This window comes from Oncorhynchus keta, chromosome 4, assembly GCF_023373465.1.
Source record: "Oncorhynchus keta strain PuntledgeMale-10-30-2019 chromosome 4, Oket_V2, whole genome shotgun sequence".
Classification (NCBI taxonomy): domain Eukaryota; kingdom Metazoa; phylum Chordata; class Actinopteri; order Salmoniformes; family Salmonidae; genus Oncorhynchus; species Oncorhynchus keta.
In genome coordinates this window covers 74,638,466-74,653,113 of record NC_068424.1, presented here as the reverse complement: position 1 = coordinate 74,653,113, position 14,648 = coordinate 74,638,466, and the positions used below count along the sequence as shown (strand labels likewise).

Below are 14,648 nucleotides of genomic sequence, written 5' to 3'. Positions count from 1 at the left end.
TACCCTACCCCTGGGACAGTATGACCTAGCAAAGGACTTGGCACATGCAGAGGTTTTTGAATTGAGTCAATCCAAACGAGGCCAGGCTCCTTTCTGGCACAACAATTTTACTAGATTAACACCTTTTAAGAAATAGGGAAACAGACTCTTTCCAAGGACCATCTATTTTTTTCTGAGAAACACTCAAACTAAAATATTTGGAAGATTACATCGTTGTCCTGTGAAAAATAATTGAAGACAAAAAAATAACTACTGGAAGAAGGACCAATGATGTTTATTTGTGAGTTTCATTGTGGAGACTGAGTTTGTGAGTTGTCACCCAGGAGACTGGAGAACTATGGATTCTAACTTCTTCACTTCATTCTAACTGTTCTTGGTTCTGAGTTCCAATGCTTCTCTCCTTCAGTAGACACTCCTGTTCCATACTGAACTGTACTGTACAGGAATCTACTACCACATCCCTCAACCCCACCATCGCCATCTGAATGTCCTGGATTCATGGAGATCGCTTTTATTTGGTTCTTTTCAGGCTCTGCCTCTTTTCCATATTTGAAGTAAGCATATTTAATGTTTCTTTACCAGAACTAGTGAGTCCACCTACCTACAGTACAGTATGATTGTGTAGATGACAGGCGTTGTGTTGATGTGTGTGTCTGTGAGGATTATGTTGTTGTGAGTGTGCACTGCAACCATGAGGCTGAAATGGCATCCTATTCCCTATATTGTTTGGTAGGTGGGGTGCCACTTTGACTGACAGGAGAGCTGTTGGCCGGTTCTAATGTTTCTCAGAAGTTCTGTCGTCAGCATCACTGACGACTGTCCCATTAAAGACTGGTCAGACCATATCTCTCTCTCTCATTCTCTCTCTCGTCTATCTATCTCTCTCTCTCTCCCTCTTCTCTTTACCCTCTGTCTATCTATCTCTCTCTTGAAAAATCTTTACCCTCTGTCTATCTATTTCTTTCATTCCTGAGTTTGTCTTTCACCTCTGTCTATCTCTCTCTCTCCTTCATTCTCTTTCTCTGTCTATCTATCTCTCTCTTCCTCTTCTCTTTACCCTCTATCTATCTCTCTCTCTCTCCCTCTTCTCTTTACCCTCTGTCTATTTGAAGTCTTAATATCTATCCCTCTCTCTCCCTCTTTTCCATCTTTACCCTCTGTCTATCTATCTCTCTCTCTGAGTCCACCTACCTCTTTACCCTCTGATTATCTAGATCTCTCTCTTGTGTTGATCTTTACCCTCTGAATCTATGTTCTCTCCCTCTTCTCTTTACCCTCTGAAATCATCTCTCTCTCTATTCTCTTTAGGTCTGTCTATCTCTTCTCCTCTCTTTACCCTCTGTCTATGTTTCTCCCTTCTCTTTCTCTCTCTCTCTCTCTTCTCTTTACCCTCTGTCTATCTCTCTCTCTCTCTCTCCCTTTCTCTTTCCTCTGTCTATCTCTCTCTCTCTCCCTCTTCTCTTTACCCTCTGTCTATCTATCTCTCTCTCTCTCTCTACCCTTCTCTTCTATCCCTCTGTCTATCTATCTCTCTCTCTCTCTCTCTCTTTCCCTCTGTCTATCTCTCTCTCTCTCCCTCTCTCTCTCTCTCTTCTCTTTACCCTCTGTCTCTCTCTCTCTCTCTTCTCTTTACCCTCTCTATCTATCTCTCTCTCTCTCTCCCTCTTCTCTTTACCCTCTGTCTATCTATCTATCTCTCTCTCTCCCTCTTCTCTTTACCCTCTGTCTATCTATCTCTCTCTCTCTCTCCCTCTTCTCTTTACCCTCTGTCTATCTCTCTCTCTCTTCTCTTTACCCTCTGTCTATCTCTCTCTCCTCTTCTCTTTACCCTCTGTCTATCTCTCTCTCTCTCTCTTTACCCTCTGTCTATCTCTCTCTCTCCTCTCTTTACCCTCTGTCTATCTCTCTCTTTACCCTCTGTCTATCTCTCTCTCTCTCTCTCTTCTCTTTACCCTCTGTCTATCTCTCTCTCTCTCCTCCCTCTTCTCTTTACCCTCTGTCTATCTCTCTCTCTCCCTCTTTCTTTCCTCTGTCTATCCTCTCTCTCTCTCTCTCTCTCTCTTTACCCTCTGTCTCTCTCTCTCTCTCTTCTCTCCTCTGTCTATCTCTCTCTCTCTCTCTCTCTTTACCCTCTGTCTATCTCTCTCCTCTCTCTCTCTCTTTACCCTCTGTCTATCTCTCTCTCTCTCTCTTTCCCTCTGTCTCTCTCTCTCTCTCTCTCTCTCTCTCCCTCTGTCTATCTCTCTCTCTCTTCTCTTTACCCTCTGTCTATCTATCTCTCTCTCTCTCTTCTTTACCCTCTGTCTATCTATCTCTCTTCTCTTTCTTCTCTTTACCCTCTGTCTATCTCTCTCTCTCTTCTCTTTACCCTCTGTCTATCTCTCTCTCTCTTTCTCTGTCTATCTCTCTCTCTCTTCTCTTTACCCTCTGTCTATCTATCTCTCTCTCTTCTCTTTACCCTCTGTCTATCTCTCTCTCTCTCTCTCTTCTCTTTACCCTCTGTCTATCTCTCTCTCTCTCTCTCTCTCTTCTCTTTACCCTCTGTCTATCTCTCTCTCTCTCTTCTCTTTACCCTCTGTCTATCTCTCTCTCTCTCTCTTTACCCTCTGTCTATCTCTCTCTCTCTCTCTCTCTCTCTTCTCTTTACCCTCTGTCTATCTCTCTCTCTCTCTCTTCTCTTTACCCTCTGTCTATCTCTCTCTCTCTCTTCTCTTTACCCTCTGTCTATCTCTCTCTCTCTCTCTCTTCTCTTTACCCTCTCTCTATCTCTCTCTCTCTCTCTCTTCTCTTTACCCTCTGTCTATCTCTCTCTCTCTTCTCTTTACCCTCTGTCTATCTCTCTCTCTCTCTCTCCCTCTTCTCTTTACCCTCTGTCTATCTCTCTCTCTCTCCCTCTTCTCTTTACCCTCTGTCTATCTATCTCTCTCTCTTTCCTCTGTCTATCTATCTCTCTCTCTTACCCTCTGTCTCTCTCTCTCTCTCTCTTCTCTTTACCCTCTGTCTATCTCTCTCTCTCTCTCTCTCTCTCTCTCTATCTTCTCTTTACCCTCTGTCTATCTCTCTCTCTCTCTCTCTTCACTCTGTCTATTTCTCTAGCTGCTTTGTGTTTTTCTTTATTCCCTTTCTTTCTCTCTCTTTACCATCTTCTCCTCTCTCTCCCCTCTCTCTCTCTCCCTCCCTCCCTCTCTCTTTCTCTCTTCTCAATCCCCATTCCCCTCTATATCTGTCATATCTCGCTCTTTCCCCTCTCTCTGTCTCTTTCCCCTCTCTCTGTCTCTTTCCCCTCTCTCTGTCTCTTTCCCCTCTCTGTCTCTTTCCCCTCTCTCTGTCTCTTTCCCCTCTCTCTGTCTCTTTCCCCTCTCTCTGTCTCTTTTCCCTCTATCTTAGTTGTCTCCCTCTTTCTGTTCCCTCCCTTCTATCTGACTATGTTTTTGTTTAATGAGGTTAGACATCTAATTTGATGTCTGCCATTATCCATGATATTACGGCAGGTCAGGGAAATAATCAATAGCCGTAACATCAATACAACATTTACATTATCTACTACGCACCAAACACTGTTGACAGGGTATAATCATTGCGTCCATCCACAGAGGCTGGCTGTTGGGTCACAAAGGGTTTCATGTTCCTGTCTGTCTGAGTACTAAGATGTAGACCAGTAGAATGTCTGTTTGTCTCACCTGTCTGCCTGAGTACTGAGCTGTAGACAGGTAGAATGTCTGTCTGCCTGAGTACTGAGCTGTAGACAGGTAGAATGTCTGTCTGCCTGAGTACTGAGCTGTAGACAGGTAGAATGTCTGTCTGCCTGAGTACTGCGCTGTAGACAGGTAGAATGTCTGTCTGCCTGAGTACTGAGCTGTAGACAGGTAGAATGTCTGTCTGCCTGAGTACTGCGCTGTAGACAGGTAGAATGTCTGTCTGCCTGAGTACTGAGCTGTAGACAGGTAGAATGTCTGTCTGTCTGAGTACTGAGCTGTAGACAGGTAGAATGTCTGTCTGCCTGAGTACTGAGCTGTAGACAGGTAGAATGTCTGTCTGCCTGAGTACTGAGCTGTAGACAGGTAGAATGTCTGTCTGCCTGAGTACTGCGCTGTAGACAGGTAGAATGTCTGTCTGCCTGAGTACTGAGCTGTAGACAGGTAGAATGTCTGTCTGAGTACTGAGCTGTAGACAGGTAGAATGTCCGTCTGTCTGAGTACTGAGCTGTATACAGGTAGAATGTCTGTCTGTCTGAGTACTGAGCTGTAGACAGGTAGAATGTCTGTCTGCCTGAGTACTGAGCTGTAGACAGGTAGAATGTCTGTCTGCCTGAGTACTGAGCTGTAGACAGGTAGAATGTCTGTCTGTCTGAGTACTGAGCTGTAGACAGGTAGAATGTCTGTCTGTCTGAGTACTGAGCTGTAGACAGGTAGAATGTCTGTCTGTCTGAGTACTGAGCTGTAGACAGGTAGAATGTCTGTCTGTCTGAGTACTGAGCTGTAGACAGGTAGAATGTCTGTCTGTCTGAGTACTGAGCTGTAGACAGGTAGAATGCCTGTCTGTCTCACCTGTCTGTCTGATCGGACGAACACATATCATCTAATTCCATGACAGAAATGACAAAATTATATGACAGATCATTTTATTTTTTTCATTTTGTTCAGCTGTCGAATAATTAACATTCACAATGAAGCAAATAGGTTTTTTCTCGTTTTTTTTTCAATTCTGCATATGTTGAGGAAGCAGAGCCAACCATACAGTTGTGTGATACCTTGTTTTAGACATTAGTAAGAATACTACACTATTGGAGATGGTATCAACCAGTGGAGGCTGCTGATGGGGAGGACGGCTCATAATAATGTCTGGAACGGCGTCAATGGAATGGTATCAAACACATCAAACACGTGGTTTCCATGGTTTCCATGGTTTCCATGGTTTCCATGTGTTTGATACCATTCCATTGACGCCGTTCCAGACATTATTATGAGCCATCCTCCCCATCAGCAGCCTCCACTGATATCAACTGGTGTCGGGTTTCACTTCAAGTTCTGATGTGGCTCAGTTGGTAGAGCATGGTGCATGTAATGCCAGGGTTGTGGGTTTGATTCCCTTGGTGGACTGGTATGAAAATGTATCCACTCACGACTGAAAGTTGCTCTGTAGAAGAGCATCTCCTAAAAGGTCAATGTTTTTTAAGGGTGAGAATGTTGTAAACTAGAGAGAAATATCCACTGGATGTCTCTGTTTATAGGTCTTTGTTTTCCTGTTTCAACGTTTGAATTTAAGTTCATCTATCTGTCATATTAATGATCAACTGTCATATTAATGATCAACTCTGTCATATTAATGGAAGCGATGTTCATACTTAGACACAAATTCAGAAACAGATTTTTTATCAGATGATACCAGTTGATGGAAATCAAATACAGTATGCCAACTTGTGCAATGTGATATATCATTGTATCTACAAAACTCACGACAATGTGATATAAAACAATTATTATATAGTTTTATGTAATTTGTTTGCCTTCTCATAGGCCCTATATAAATTAATTATTGAAGAAGAAATCATTTAGATTTTATTTGTATGGTGTGTAATTTATGTTTTTTCATTTCAGTAAAACAAAAGTGATAAATGGATGATTTGATTCCTGGTATCTCTAGAAAGTGTTCCTAGAATGATTGCTTTAGATCAGGGTGGCCAACCCTCCTCCTGGAAAGATACCCTCCACCTGGAGAGATACCCTCCACCTGGAGAGATACCCTCCTCCTGGAAAGTTACCCTCCTCCTGGAGAGATACCTTCCACCTGGAGAGATACTTTCCTCCTGGAAAGTTAACCTCCTCCTGGAGAGATACCTTCCTCCTGGAAAGATGCCCTCCTCCTGGAGAGATACCTTCCTCCTGGAGAGATACTTTCCTCCTGGAGAGATACTTTCCTCCTGGAGAGATACCTTCCTCCTGGAGAGATACTTTCCTCCTGGAGAGATACCTTCCTCCTGGAGAGATTCCCTCCTCCTGGAAAGTTACCCTCCTCCTGGAGAGATACCCTCCTCCTGGAGAGATAGCCTCCCGTTTGATTTTATTCCAACCCTGCACCTACACACCAGACTCTACTAACCAGCTGGTCCCCAAGACCGTGATTATCTTGAATCAGGTGTGTTAGAGCAGGGCTGGAACAAAAGCCTGCAGGGTTGGAATAAAAGACTATCTCTGATCTAACTGTGTCCTAACAAATATGCATCCCAAATGGCACCCTATACCATATACAGTGCAATACTTTTGACCAGTGCCCATGGTCAAAAGTAGGGAATAGGGTGCCATTTGGGACACAATCTAACTGTGCCCTAACATAGATGCTATCTAACAGAGATGCCCTAACAGAGATGCTATCTAACAGAGATGCTATCTAACAGAGATGCCCTAACAGAGGTGCTATCTAACAGAGATGCTATCTAACAGAGATGCTATCTAACAGAGATGCCCTAACAGAGATGCTATCTAACAGAGATGCTATCTAACAGAGATGCTATCTAACAGAGATGCCCTAACAGAGATGCTATCTAACAGAGATGCTATCTAACAGAGATGCTATCTAACAGAGATGCGATCTAACAGAGATGCTATCTAACAGAGATGCTATCTAACAGAGATGCCCTAACAGAGATGCTATCTAACAGAGATGCTATCTAACAGAGATGCCCTAACAGAGATGCTATCTAACAGAGATGCTATCTAACAGAGATGCTATCTAACAGAGATGCCCTAACAGAGATGCTATCTAACAGAGATGCCCTAACAGAGATGCGATCTAACAGAGATGCGATCTAACAGAGATGCTATCTAACAGAGATGCTATCTAACAGAGATGCTATCTAACAGAAATGCCCTAACAGAGATGCTATCTAACAGAGATGCCCTGACAGTGATGCCCTAAAAGAGATGCTATCTAACAGAGATGCTATCTAACAGAGATGCTATCTAACAGATATACCCTAACAGACATGTTATCTAATAGAGATACCCTAACAGAGAGGCTATCTAACAGAGATACCCAAACAGAGATGCTATCTAACAGAGATGCTATCTAACAGATATACTCTAACAGAGATGCTATCTAACAGAGATACCCAAACAGAGATGCTATCTAGCAGAGATGCTATCTAACAGAGATGCCGTAACAGAGATGCTATCTAACAGAGATACCCAAACAGAGATGCTATCTAACAGAGATACCCTAACAGAGATGCTATCTAGCAGAGATACCCAGACAGAGATGCTATCTAACAGAGATGCTATCTAACAGAGATACCCAAACAGAGATGCTATCTAACAGAGATACCCAAACAGAGATGCTATCTAACAGAGATACCCAAACAGAGATGCTATCTAACAGAGATGCTATCTAACAGAGATACCCTAACAGAGATGCTATCTAACAGAGATACCCAAACAGAGATGCTATCTAACAGAGATGCTATCTAACAGAGATAGCCTAACAGAGATGCTATCTAACAGAGATACCCAAACAGAGATGCTATCTAACAGAGATGCTATCTAACAGAGATGCTATCTAACAGAGATGCTATCTAACAGAGATACCCTAACAGAGATGCTATCTAACAGAGATGCTATCTAACAGAGATGCCCTAACAGAGATGCGATCTAACAGAGATGCTATCTAACAGAGATGCTATCTAACAGAGATGCTATCTAACAGAGATGCTATCTAACAGAAATGCCCTAACAGAGATGCTATCTAACAGAGATGCCCTGACAGTGATGCCCTAAAAGAGATGCTATCTAACAGAGATGCTATCTAACAGAGATGCTATCTAACAGATATACCCTAACAGACATGTTAAATGCCCTAACAGAGAGGCTATCTAACTGAGATACCCAAACAGAGATGCTATCTAACAGAGATGCTATCTAACAGATATACTCTAACAGAGATGCTATCTAACAGAGATACCCAAACAGAGATGCTATCTAGCAGAGATGCTATCTAACAGAGATGCCGTAACAGAGATGCTATCTAACAGAGATACCCAAACAGAGATGCTATCTAACAGAGATACCCTAACAGAGATGCTATCTAGCAGAGATACCCAAACAGAGATGCTATCTAACAGAGATGCTATCTAACAGAGATACCCAAACAGAGATGCTATCTAACAGAGATGCTATCTAACAGAGATACCCTAACAGAGATGCTATCTAACAGAGATACCCAAACAGAGATGCTATCTAACAGAGATGCTATCTAACAGAGATACCCTAACAGAGATGCTATCTAACAGAGATACCCAAACAGAGATGCTATCTAACAGAGATGCTATCTAACAGAGATGCCATAACAGATATGCTATCTAACAGAGATGCCGTAACAGAGATGCTATCTAACAGAGATGCCGTAACAGAGATGCTATCTAACAGAGATACCCAAACAGAGATGCTATAAAACAGAGATGCTATCTAACAGAGATGCCGTAACAGAGATGCTATCTAACAGAGATACCCAAACAGAGATGCTATAAAACAGAGATGCTATCTAACAGAGATGCCATAACAGATATGCTATCTAACAGAGATGCCATAACAGAGATGCTATCTAACAGAGATGCCGTAACAGAGATGCTATCTAACAGAGATGCCCTAACAGTGCCTTCCAGCGTCCCACTAGTGATTACTGGATATATTCATGCAGCAACGATGATTCAGGCATGTATTCTCTTTCCCACTCCAGTGTAGGACTTCTCGTCTTTCTGGGCCGTCCCAAATGGGAAACCAGACGCTTTATCCCAGTCATAGGTCTCGTATGGGTGGTGGAACCCACTACCCTGGCGTTACAAGTGCCATGCTCTACCAACTGAGCTACAGAAGGACCAATTCCCTATAGGTCTCTGGCCAAAAGCAGTGCACTATATAAGGAATAGGGTGCCATTTGGGATGCTCTGTGCCTGCGAGTGGGGATTCCCAGTGTTAGAGAAACCAGACAGACAGAAACATGAAGGGCAGGAGCCTGGGAGCCAAACTGAATATCACTCTAAATATCACTCAGAATATCCTTCTAAATATCTCTAAATACACCAGTCAAGCACAACAACCTCTGCTCACATATGCAGTGTGTATTCCAGGATAGGTCAGGCTGTTTCCATGTGAGCGGAGGTTGTTGTGCTTGACTGGTGCATTTACCCCCTAACAAACCCCCAAATTATTATTGTAGTACCAGAGCATCTGTTGAATATCAGGGACATTTCACTCTTTTTGCCTGACGAATCCTAAGACTATCTAAAACCTACATTTTCGCCTAAAATGACATACCCAAATCTAACTGCTTTTAGCACAGGACCTGAAGCAAGGATATGCATATTCTTGGTACCATTTGAAAGGAAACACTTTGAAGTTTGTGTAAATGTGAAATGAATGTAGGAGAATATAACACATTGTATGTGGTAAAAGATAATTCAAAGAAAAAAACATGCTTTTTTTTCATCATATTTGAAATGCAAGAGAAAGGCCATAATGTATTATTCCAGGTTTGGTATGATTTTGATTTTGGCCACTAGATGGCAGCAGTGTATGTGCAAAGTTTTAGATTGAACCAATGAACCATTGCATTTCTGTTCAAAATGTTGTATCGAGTCTGCCCAAATGTGCCTAATTGGTTTATTGATACATTTTCAAGTTCATAACTGTCCACTCTCCTCAAAGAATAGCAAGGTATTATTTCACTGTAACAGCTACTGTAAATTAGACAGTGAAGTAAGATTAACAAGAATTTAAACTTTCTGCCCATATCAGATATGTCTATGTCCTGGGAAATGTTCTTGTTACTTACAACCTCATGCTAATCCCATTAGCCTGTGTTAGCTCAATCGATCCCGTAGAGGTAAAATTAAATGTAGATTAAATCAGTTCATTTAGATTTTAATACATTTTCCTATTGATCTCCTCAGTGTATTAATGAAAGACGTAGGGGGTTTGACTGAATGGTGGGAGATGATTATATAGTTAGTCAGTATTTGGTTTATTTACATTACTTTTTAATTTTCCAGTTCAACTTCCACATTTTAGAGAAGCTAACTGACATAAAATGGTGAGGAAACAGACAGAACAGGCGTACTACCTGTGACTAGCAGCTAACTACTTGTCCATACTGTATAAACAACAAATCATATATTATGTTACAATATTAGTATTTCCGTTGGAGACTGCCAACAGTGTTGCTTCAGTTCTAGTTTGAATGTCAAATGACAACATAATCCCCAATATAATGCACTACTTTGGACCAGAGCTCCAAGGCTCCTGTTCAAAAGTAGGGCACTGTAAAGGGAAGAAGGTGCCATTTGAGGCCCAGTTCTATCCTCAGTACCAGAGACCCAGTTCTAGCCTCAGTACCAGAGACCCAGTTCGATCCTCAGTACCAGAGAACCAGTTCTAGCCTCAGTACCAGAGACGCAGTTCTAGCCTCAGTACCAGAGACCCAGTTCTAGCCTCGGTACCAGAGACCCAGTTCTATCCTCAGTACCAGAGACCCAGTTCTAGCCTCGGTACCAGAGACCCAGTTCTATCCTCAGTACCAGAGACCCAGTTCTATCCTCAGTACTAGAGACCCAGTTCTATCCTCAGTACCAGAGACACAGTTCTAGCCTCGGTACCAGAGACCCAGTTCTATCCTCAGTACCAGAGACACAGTTCTAGCCTCGGTACCAGAGACCCAATTCTATCCTCAGTACCAGAGACCCAGTTCTATCCTCAGTACCAGAGACACAGTTCTAGCCTCGGTACCAGAGACCCAGTTCTATCCTCAGTACCAGAGACACAGTTCTAGCCTCAGTACCAGAGACCCAGTTCTATCCTCAGTACCAGAGACACAGTTCTATCCTCGGTACCAGAGACCCAGTTCTATCCTCAGTACCAGAGACACAGTTCTAGCCTCAGTACCAGAGACCCAGTTCTATCCTCAGTACCAGAGACCCAGTTCTATCCTCAGTACCAGAGACCCAGTTCTAGCCTCAGTACCAGAGACCCAGTTCTAGCCTCAGTACCAGAGACCCAGTTCTAGCCTCAGTACCAGAGACCCAGTTCTATCCTCAGTACCAGAGACACAGTTCTAGCCTCAGTACCAGAGACCCAGTTCTAGCCTCGATACCAGAGACCCAGTTCTAGCCTCGGTACCAGAGACCCAGTTCTATCCTCAGTACCAGAGACCCAGTTCTATCCTCAGTACCCGAGACACAGTTCTAGCCTCGGTACCAGAGACCCAGTTCTATCCTCAGTACCAGAGACACAGTTCTAGCCTCAGTACCAGAGACCCAGTTCTATCCTCAGTACCAGAGACACAGTTCTAGCCTCAGTACCAGAGACCCAGTTCTATCCTCAGTACCCGAGACACAGTTCTAGCCTCGGTACCAGAGACCCAGTTCTATCCTCAGTACCAGAGACACAGTTCTAGCCTCAGTACCAGAGACCCAGTTCTATCCTCAGTACCAGAGACACAGTTCTAGCCTCGGTACCAGAGACCCAGTTCTATCCTCAGTACCAGAGACACAGTTCTAGCCTCAGTACCAGAGACCCAGTTCTATCCTCAGTACCAGAGACACAGTTCTAGCCTCAGTACCAGAGACCCAGTTCTAGCCTCAGTACCAGAGACCCAGTTCTATCCTCAGTACCAGAGACCCAGTTCTAGCCTCAGTACCAGAGACCCAGTTCTATCCTCAGTACCAGAGACACAGTTCTAGCCTCAGTACCAGAGACCCAGTTCTATCCTCAGTACCAGAGACCCAGTTCTATCCTCAGTACCAGAGACCCAGTTCTAGCCTCAGTACCAGAGACCCAGTTCTATCCTCAGTACCAGAGACCCAGTTCTAGCCCTACCAGAGACCCAGTACCAGAGACCCAGTTCTATCCTCAGTACCAGAGACCCAGTTCTATCCTCAGTACCAGAGACCCAGTTCTATCCTCAGTACCAGAGACCCAGTTCTATCCTCAGTACCAGAGACCCAGTTCTAGCCTCAGTACCAGAGACCCAGTTCTATCCTCAGTACCAGAGACCCAGTTCTATCCTCAGTACCAGAGACCCAGTTCTATCCTCAGTACCAGAGACCCAGTTCTATCCTCAGTACCAGAGACCCAGTTCTATCCTCAGTACCAGAGACCCAGTTCTATCCTCAGTACCAGAGACCCAGTTCTATCCTCAGTACCAGAGACCCAGTTCTATCCTCAGTACCAGAGACCCAGTTCTAGCCTCAGTACCAGAGACCCAGTTCTATCCTCAGTACCAGAGACCCAGTTCTAGCCTCAGTACCAGAGACCCAGTTCTATCCTCAGTACCAGAGACCCAGTTCTATCCTCAGTACCAGAGACCCAGTTCTTCCTCAGTACCCCCAGTACCTCAGTACCAGAGACCCAGTTCTAGCCTCAGTACCAGAGACCCAGTTCTAGCCTCAGTACCAGAGACCAGAGACCCAGTTCTATCCTCAGTACCAGAGACCCAGTTCTATCCTCAGTACCAGAGACCCAGTTCTATCCTCAGTACCAGAGACCCAGTTCTATCCTCAGTACCAGAGACCCAGTTCTATCCTCAGTACCAGAGACCCAGTTCTATCCTCAGTACCAGAGACCCAGTTCTATCCTCAGTACCAGAGACCCAGTTCTAGCCTCAGTACCAGAGACCCAGTTCTAGCTTCGGTACCAGAGACCCAGTTCTATCCTCAGTACCAGAGACCCAGTTCTATCCTCAGTACCAGAGACCCAGTTCTATCCTCAGTACCAGAGACCCAGTTCTATCCTCAGTACCAGAGACCCAGTTCTATCCTCAGTACCAGAGACCCAGTTCTATCCTCAGTACCAGAGACCCAGTTCTAGCCTCAGTACCAGGTAGATCATTATCATCATATCATGGTGTTTTATGACATTCAGAGTTCTGCATGACACATCTTCTTTGAAGATTTTGTTTTCTCTTTTAACAACCAACGTGTTTGCCATTATTTTACAACCTTCCACTGTTTCATTCCATGTAATGATATGATGATTTCTCTAGGCCATAATATTCTGTTTCCCTCTCTCAAGGGATTATATGTATTCATGGCAGACAACAGTAGAATATGAATCCACAGACATGCCTTAGTCATAATATTATAACACTTGATTGTGGTTTGCTATCAATCAATAATTAATTGATTGGTGGTTAAGACATTAACATAACACTGGACTCTAGTTTATACTTTGATAAATCATGTGTTCATTTGATCAGTTAGTTCTCTGCCACACACTGACTATTGATAGAATATCCTACCACTCCTACAGAGCAGATTCAAGGTAAATGGGTCATTTTCTATGGCATCGGCACACCACATAGGAGATTTAGCTGCTGTTCATGGTGTTCGCATGTATTTATGCTGAACCAATCAGAAACGTGGTAGGAGGAGCTATATGTAACCATGGTCCAGAATACAGTCATGTACGCCGTTTATTCATGGCAGCAGCTCTACTCAACACAGTTATGGATTCTTTGAGGTGCATTTTGGAGACACTATTTATTTTCCTTCCAATATTATCACAAATATTTATGAAATGTAATATTGTGTATTATGTTGATATTAATGTTGTTGTTTTAGTCATTGACAGAATAAGCCCTTGATTCTGTTGTTGGCCGGGTGTCTGTTGTTGGCCGGGTGTCTGTTGTTGGCCGGGTGTCTGTTGTTGGCCGGGTGTCTGTTGTTGGCCGGGTGTCTGTTGTTGGCCGGGTGAGTCTATATTTAGGGCTGGAAGGAAGGAGGAATCTGTAGCAGCCATGATACATATGATGCACTGGTTTCGTCCCAAATGGCATCCTATTCCCTATATAGTCCCCATGGGCCCTCGTCAAATGTAGTGCACTAAACAGGGAATAGGGTACCATTTGGGACATACACACAGTCATCATTACAAATCCTTGTTGCTTTTCTCTAGTTGGTTATACAGTAGTATGTGGTTTCAGAACAATCAGGGTACTAATGTATGGACACTGAAACAGGTAACAAGACAAGTAATAAGTTTAGTTGGAGCTATTAGGCTATTCACTGTACATTCACATTGCCATCTAGAATGGGGGGGGGGTTGGACTCTGGTATGAATTCTATTTTATCTGTCAGTCTGAAATGTCATCACCATGTTTGTACAGTACAAATAGCAGGAACATATATTTTCTCTCTGGCCTTCGATTAGGTTTGTTTTGATTTGTTGTAGAAATGGAAAAAAACAACCCTGAAACTAAGTAATGCCTATTCAAATCCTGAAACTGTGAATGGGGATCGTGGAGAAGTCTATGTATATGTTTTGATGTAATCAAAGAGCACTGGGAATTATTACGTTGTATTTCTCTGTAAAAACTGAACCACATTGATATAACTGTACTTCTGTTGAAATTAAAACCTCTATATACTGAACTGTGTTCTAAGGTCAATGTGGACGTTCGACAGGATATCCTTATCCTGTAATGTGATGTAATATCCTGTCTGTGTACTAATCCTTCTGTTCAAATAAGGCAATGTCTTGTTTCCCTGTTTGTTTGCTGCTCCAGTGACTGACTGGGTTTGAACCTGGTTTGATGCACTACACCATACTGTGTCGCTGAGCTATCAGCAAGGACACTCCTAATGCCAGCAAGATTCCACAAATGAC

General features: G+C 43.3%; 1 protein-coding gene and 1 long non-coding RNA gene across 15 annotated transcripts in view; both read left to right on the top strand.

Moving 5' to 3' along the window:
- LOC118373006 (uncharacterized) overlaps window positions 1-923 on the top strand; it is an 83,348-nt gene extending 82,425 nt beyond the window's left edge. Inside the window, 1 exon segment of the mRNA XM_052515673.1 lies at window positions 2-923. Coding sequence (XP_052371633.1) covers window positions 2-136 — 135 coding nt within the window. The 3' untranslated portion in view covers window positions 137-923.
- Window positions 924-2,967: 2,044 nt separating this feature from the next.
- Window positions 2,968-7,836, top strand: LOC127928547 (uncharacterized). Of its 14 annotated transcripts, none has more exons than XR_008131560.1 (3): window positions 2,968-4,139; window positions 4,175-6,410; window positions 7,607-7,836. It is a non-coding gene; the product is annotated as an uncharacterized LOC127928547 (long non-coding RNA). The 14 variants fall into 14 exon arrangements; XR_008131559.1 differs by having other exon boundaries at window positions 7,591-7,836; XR_008131558.1 differs by having other exon boundaries at window positions 6,815-7,836.
- The last annotated feature ends 6,812 nt before the right edge of the window (window positions 7,837-14,648 follow it).